This window comes from Octopus bimaculoides, chromosome 19 (genome assembly GCF_001194135.2).
Source record: "Octopus bimaculoides isolate UCB-OBI-ISO-001 chromosome 19, ASM119413v2, whole genome shotgun sequence".
In the NCBI taxonomy this organism is placed as follows: domain Eukaryota; kingdom Metazoa; phylum Mollusca; class Cephalopoda; order Octopoda; family Octopodidae; genus Octopus; species Octopus bimaculoides.
The window spans coordinates 2,532,693-2,540,283 of NC_068999.1; the positions used below are offsets into that span (position 1 = coordinate 2,532,693).

Here is a 7,591-nt window from a genome sequence, read left to right on the forward strand (position 1 = left end):
CAGTCGATTAGATCGACCCAGTATGCAACTGGTACTTAATTTATCGGCCTTGAAAGAATGAAAGGTAAAGCCGACCTCGGTGGAATTTGAACTCAGAATGTAAAGACAGACAAAATACCGCTAAGCATTTCGCCCGGCGTACTTACGTTTCTTATTTCTTTATTGCTCATAAGGGGCTAAACTAGAGGGGACAAACAAGGACAGACAAAGGGATTAAGTCGATTACATCAACCCCAGGGCATAACTGGTACTTATTTAATCGACTCCGAAAGGATGAAAGGCTAAGTCGACCTCAGCGGAATTTGAACTCAGAAAAGTAGCGGTAGACGAAATACTACTAAGCATTTCGCCCGTCGTGCTAACGTTTCTGCCAGCTCTTCACTGCCTTTGTGTGTAACAATATATCACAATACCAAATATAACCGTATAACAATAAGCAATGTAACAAGAGTTGTTTATCTTAACTGTTTGCACAATAACAATTCAATACTTCAACGCAAAGTTAATAACGCGACTAACACTCTCAGCTCAACCTCAACTGTCTACTGGCTGATCTATTTGCAAGACTCGTCCAGTTCACTGACAGTCATGTGCGGAGGAGTTCACTCCACATCAGGTTTACAACAAAAAAGGGAATACCACCTTGATATAGAGAACTGGTGAAAATATAGGAAATTTTATTTAAAAAATGTCAAGAGTAAAGATAATTTTACTTACACCACCTAACCTGAATCGGACTTTGTTACCTGATGCAGCATCCAATAAATCTGCTTCCACAGGGTTGATACAGTGGAGCATGAAAGCAGGATTTCCACAATTTTTAAAATTTATTAAATCTTTATAGTATTTAAAAATTTGCCTATCCTGAATAACAAAACAGTAAATAGATTATTAGTTTTCAGTTCGTTATTAGTATTTTTATCCTTTTATAGGATTAGAAATAACAAATGACTCAAACTAAAGCATTAAAATTCGATAAAAATGGGATTTTAATCAGTAAAATGATACATATAAAAGTCAAAATTAAAATATTAAACAACACGCTAAATTGAACTTTCAGCTGAGATAATATTTCATTATGTAAACGCAATCAGGTAGAAGTTAACTTTGAAAATATAGCAGATATTAATGAATTGCAATTTCAAAATCCCTCACTCACTCATGCCCTTGCTCAATGGGGCTGAGGTCATCTTAGGTAAGTGGTCCCAGAGGCATCATCGTGTGTAGAACTAACCAGATCCACCAACGCACTCCATCGCTGGCAACCCTGTGACTGTTTGTCTGCATCCTCCAAGATGATGTTGGACTTCTGGAGATCTTCCTTAATCACATCCAGCCATCTGGTTCAGGGCTTGCCACGGTGTCTCTTCCAGCCCACAAATGCTGGATCAAATGAGAGGCTGGGGGTGGAGGACATGTCTGTGCCAGTGCAGGTTGCGGATATCTATGAGGTGGGAGGCTGCGGGCTGGTGCATGTCACCATGGAAATTTGACTTAGACTAATGGAAATACCAGAGATACTAGAAATTCAGCATTACACCTGTATTAATGAATTTAACACTTAAGTATAATAAATAGTTACATATTTTGGTCCTACATTATCATATCTGTGAAGTCGAATGTCTTAAGATTTGACAATCCATTTACTCTAGCACTGCTTTCTTATGTCAGCTCACAGAACCTTTTCTTTTCACCAAGCATTCCTCATCCAACTTGTTCTCACTTATTACAAAATAAAACATTACTGCTAAAATTTTAGTTCATCTTCTATTGCAACACTTAAAAATTTCAGTGTTATTATATATAAAAAAAAGTATATAAACTTACCATAAAAGAACGCCATTTTCTCTGTATCTTAGCTGCCTCCTCATCTAAATCGTGAAATGAATTCATTTTATGTCATAACCACAATACGCTGGTTAGATTTGAAATTGTGAAAATGTCTACAAAAGAACATTTACAGATCTTAAATCACCTAGTCAAATATAAGGTACAAAAATCTCTGAATTTTACTTCATGGTAAGCATATGAAAATATGTAAAACATGTTATTTAGGTGAGCTAATTATCAAATGAGCTGATTGTTTCTGTTCCTAGGCCCACTCCTACGCTTTTCATCTGGCACAAATACTACCCCCTCTCTCAGTTGAGGGGTCTTGTCTTGTAAATTATTTGGTAACTTCCCTGCTGTTGGTGTCACATAAAACACTTCGCAGAAGAGGAGACTTCCTAGGGCTGCTCGTGGAAACCCCACAAAACCACGACCGCTCTGACCACTAGGGCAAGTGCCCTCTCCACAGCGTCTTCAGGCGCGTGTTTAGAGTAGGCCTGTTCACTCGGACCATTCTTGTCACATTCACCCACCTTTCAACAAAATTGCTGGGAGGCAGCACTCCCCTCACTTTCCTTTTCAAATGAAATTTGTAAAAGTTGATGAGAGCTTGGCCAAAGAGGAAAGCTATCTCTTCAGCCCTTTCAATCTAGTCCACCACACAACCTCTTTCGCTAAGGCTACCAGACAAAGAAACATTGTCTACCCTTAATAATTCTTTCTATTATAGGTACAAAGCCTGAAATATGGGGGAGGAGGATAGTCTATTACATCGACCCCAGTGTGTAACTAGTGCTTATTTAATCGACCCCAAAAGGATAAAAAGCAAAGTCGAACTCGGCGGAATTTGAACTCACAACGTAGCGAAATACTGCTAAGAATTTCGTCCAGCGTGCTAACGATTTTGGCCACAGAATGAAGCTTTTGTATTGTTCAGGAGCACTCGTGGTGGCTAATTTAATGCGTGGATTCCATAATATAAAAGCATTTTGATTTACTGAAAATCATGCATATGAGTCTGGTGGTGGCCGATCTTTAGCCAAAAATTCTCTTTGCTCAACGTGCAATATATCCTTCATTTGTTTTAAATTATTATTGCTATAACAATATTGTTACATTTATTAATGATTGATATTGCTAGAGCTGAGCATTATTATCATTGATATTATTTATCAATTTCAAAAATGCAAGAGACTCTTAAGTTTGCGAAAGTGTAAATGGCACGCCATACTCCATGATCGCCCACAGAACGCGGAATGACATGAAAGCTTTAATGGAAAACCTATTGTCAACATGTCTCAATAAAAACAGTCACCGTCTGAGTAGTAACACCTATGGCTGTGTTGTTTAAGCGTTTGGGTATACTGGACAGTCAACTGGGGATTCCGATGCTAATTTTCGTGCTGTGGTTTTCTTTCGATAGGACCCAGTGCTTTGCTTCGTTTGAAGTGAAATCGGGGTTTTAATGCTGTTAAGTAGCCGTAGCCCAGTTGAAACCATTCTGCCTTTGGCGATCTTACGGTACGAGTCCAAAATATCGGCCTTTTCCGTAAAAAGTGTCTTCGGCGATCTTTACCAAAGGTCGCCCTTTTCCGTAAAAAGTGTTGGAGAGAAACAGGGAAACGACGTCATAAAAGCGAAAGAGATACAGAGAGCGCGATTTCTTTTGAAGGGTTTAGGGTTAGGGATTGGGTTATGGAATTCCGTCACTAACCCTAACCCTAAGCCTGACACTAAAACCCTAACCCTAACACCGTAGTGAAGATCGTGCGGGTGTTACGGAAAAGGCCGATCTTTGGTAAAAGTCGCCGAAGACACTTTTTACAGAAAAGGCCGATATTTAGGACTCGCACCGTAAGATCGCCCTGCCCTTTTAAGGATACGAAGGACTAATTTATCAAAGAAGTACTCTCGATATTCAAAACGGTAAGTTGAGATTTGGCTGTTATTTCTAGCTGGTCGAACAGCAAGGTAGATACTTGCTCCTTGAAAGAGAACATTCTCGCTAACAGGACTTTGTGCCATCACCAGTTTACATTTATTTTATAAGGGTAATAAACGTGGCTGTAAGTACCATATCAAATTGTTTCAGCTGATTTTATGGTATCAAGTTGACAGAAGAAAACGAGGAGCCATCGACCTAGAAGAAATAACCGTTGTAGGGACATATTACCTCAAAACCTCGTAAAACGACACATTAGTTTTATCTATATATACAAAAGGGTGGTATTATTACGGGTGGAACACCTTTCGTCATATGCTTGACCAGAGCTCAGCTCGTCTAAACCGAAGTTCACCACTCTAAATAATTATTATCGCTCGATATTTTATCATCAGTAAAATGATTGGACATAACTTCAAAAATTCCTTTCATTACCTGAGTTTCTCTGTATTTGATGGAAATGCAAAATTGTTACGTATATTTAGATGTCCGTAAAGTTAGAGATGAACGAGCTGTTAATGTTTTTGTTGCCTAAAAACACTTGGCAACCAGAGTGACAGAATATTTATTAATCCGTTAGCAACACATACTATACTCATTGAATGATGAATAATAAATCAAAAGCCGGAAAAAGAAAAAAAAAAAGGTGAACTCTTTCACGAGAAATGAGCCAGGCATCTCGCGCAGACAGGAAAATATTAGTTTTTCTTTATTAAAGTACACAATACTAATACTTTTGGGAAGGAAAAGAACGATATGACGTCCGTGTCATTCTCAAATGGAATATTAGCAAGTCAAATAAAGTGAAATATGTTCGGGTAGGCATTGAAACCGGGACGCGATCTTAGCATCGAGTACAGGAGCGGGTAGAATCTGAAGCTCAGCTAAATTCACGTTTGGTATTCGTATAGAGCACTAGCAATTTTGTTTTCCTGCGCCCTCCACTGAACAATTAACATTGTTTATTATTAATTGTGTTTTCTTAAATAAACCCGGAAAGGTGTTCCCATTAAATTGTGTGTAGACAGCAAAATTAATTTGAATAGAAAATTAGCGACAAATGTAGTCAGTTACGTTTTACCTGAGAACTCGGCGTCCATAAGAACTTTATCACATTCTTATATCTGTTGCTATGCTGTTTGGCGGTTTTCCAGTCTGGCTACCATAAACATGTCACCTGAAAACACGTTAACTATATACTAATATAGTGGTAGGTCTGTTGATAGTGTAGAAAAAGGTTGTCAGTCAGTAGAGAGTGAAAGAGTGAGGAATGCACGGTGCTGACTAGAAAGGATAGAGGTGGCATCGGCTTTCTTGCGGCCGAAAGGCAAGTGCTGGTCTTGATCAAAAGCGGGTGCTGCCCTTTGGTCTGGCTGACACAAAAGAGCAGCACTTCCCTTTTCGACTGCAAGAAAGATGATGCCACCTTTATTCTTATTCTTTTGCCGAATCACTAAGTTACGGGGACATAAACACACCAGCATCAGTTGTCAGGCGATGGCAGGGGGACAAATGCAGACACACATAAATATATACACATATATGTGTGTGTTTATGTCTCTGTAACTTAGTGGTTCAGCAAAAGAGACTGATAAAATAAGTACTAGGCTTACAAAGAATAAGTCCTGGGGTCGATCTCTTCATCTAAAACCCTTCAAGGCAGTGTTCCAGCATCACTGCAGTCAAATGACTGAAGCAAAAAAAAAAAAATGACTGAAAGAATAACCATGTGATGTCCCGCTTCCAGGCTGGCGAAAGCTGGATGGTTTCACAGGCTCTGGTGACTTACAGTACTGCATCGCACTCCAGTCTCTGCCTTTGTATGGTTTCTACAGCTGGGTGCCTTTCCTTCTGCCAACCACTTTATAGTGTACTTGATGTTTTTTTTCTGTGACACTAATAAAGTGATTGCTTCATAACTTGCAAGGCTGAGGGCCTAAAGTAGCCCCTGTAACTGAGAGAAGATACAAGAGAGTGTGGGCTATCATTCAAGGTAGAGGAATGGTTAGTAAGAAGGGAGGATGGAGAGGTATGGCGCAGAAGATGAAAGGGGAGGGATTAGTGACAGAGATTATAGAAGAGAAAAAAAAAAGAGAAAGACTGAGCTGAATGGTGATATGTTGGGTTGTGTGAGGAGGGTATCTAGAGCAATCCAATATTAGAAGAGGGTGAGTAAGAGAACAGATGGGGAAAAGGAAAAGAGAAAGGAAGAAAGCAATAGCCAAGAGTAGAGAGAGATGCTGTGAGAGTCATTGAAGGAAAACAGGGTGTGGGGGATTCATGGGGATACATCAGAGGGGGAAAGCTGAAGAAAAAGATGAGGCTGTTGAGGGGGAAGAGAAGCGGAGAGTGAGAGAAAAGGAGGCACAAGATGAGGAGCAAGAAGATGTTGAAGAGTGCTATGGATGTAGGAGGAAGAGGAAGAGCAGAATCTCAATGCTGCAAATGCATTCTAAATGGGGAGGCAGTGGAGAGGATGGAAAAAGAGAGAGAGAGAGACTCAAACAGACAGAGTGTGACAGAGAGAAACAGCAGATGAGTGAGTGAAGGAAATGATAGAAGGCATCCAAGAGGTGTAAGAGCTGGTAGTAAGATTAAGATAAGAGGAGGTAATTGAGTGACAGTAGAGGTAACCTGAGAGAGAGTGTGAGTGATGAAGAGATGGGAGACCTGGGTGAGGGGAGATGTAAGGTTCGGGTTAGGGATAAGAAATGGAAGAACAAGAAGTCTGTGCTTTTTGATTGAGAGATAAACAAAAGTCTGTGTGAAGTTCCAAATACAAAATATTTATTAATCATAATCAAAACAATGTGTTGTTATGGTGAATGACAGAAAAGAAAATATTTAAGACAAGTAAATCAATTTGTGTGTGTCAGCAGCCATGAGTGGACTAAATTCGTTCTGTGGTTGTTGTCAAGTGCCATAAATTTCTGTAGTGTCATAAATTTCTTGGCTGCTTTATGGTCACTGGCAAATTAGCAGATAAACAAACTATGCATAGTTAATGTCTTTCAATGAAAAGGAACCAAAGACAAAATTATTAATGACATTTCAGTATGTCGTTTGTCCAAAATTATGGTAGTATACAACATATGGATTCAAAGGGTAAAACATCTGTTGGATTTATTGTATTTTGTTGGTCACCTCAGTTATTGATTAAAAACATGTTCTTGAGGGTTCTACCTGAGATTTGAGTGATCACCTTTTTTCTGATGTTATCAATCTATGACAGAATTCTGTTATTTATCGGTTTTTTTTTTTTTTCTGAACAGTGATTCAGGTTTGATTTCTAGTCAGTGAGTTGGTGTTTAGGACTCTATCAAACATTCCTGCTGTATGCATGTATATACGTCGGTGTGTGTGTCACAGCTTTTTAATTGCTCCCCTTGTGTTAGGATGTGTTTTTCTTTTTCTTGGGTGGACAAGTCTTCTGTAACATCATGTACTGGCAATCAGTAGAGTCTTTTCTCTTCAGATCAGCTTTCACCATTTTGTCCTCAGTCTTCTTTGGCCCTCCTCTTCTACAGACTGGAACAGTCATCTTCAAACATATCTCATGCTTGTATCAACATAGTCTCATCTCCTGTACACTACACCTGACTCCGCTTCTATCCGGTCTCTCTCTTGGCTCATTTCTATTCTGGCATTCAAGCATACTGACAAAGCACATCTATTAAAGCAAGAGAACTTCGTTTCTTTCAAGTTTTCACAAATTTTTTGCATGCAAGACTCAAGTTACCATGCAGCATTGCAGTTCTAGCACACCACTTTCATTCTGAGAGAAAAACTTGGTGCCAGCACAGTGACGTAACTAGAGTG

The 7,591-nt window shown here is 39.3% G+C and overlaps 1 protein-coding gene across 4 annotated transcripts in view; it reads right to left on the minus strand.

The window, feature by feature from the left end:
• The window catches only part of LOC106880378 (protein MFI), a 9,553-nt gene extending 3,604 nt beyond the window's left edge, over window positions 1-5,949 (minus strand). The window contains exons 1-3 of one of the 4 annotated variants that reach the window (XM_052974770.1): window positions 4,854-5,949; window positions 1,828-1,871; window positions 718-864 (exon numbers count right to left, since the gene is read on the minus strand). In XM_052974770.1, the coding sequence (XP_052830730.1) occupies window positions 718-864; window positions 1,828-1,871; window positions 4,854-4,872 (210 nt within the window). In that variant the 5' untranslated portion in view covers window positions 4,873-5,949. Of the gene's footprint in view, window positions 1-717; window positions 865-1,827; window positions 1,944-4,207; window positions 4,820-4,853 lie in introns of those variants that run through there. The other 3 variants (XM_052974769.1, XM_014930266.2, XM_014930267.2) reach the window with 3 other exon arrangements.
• Window positions 5,950-7,591: the final 1,642 nt, after the last annotated feature.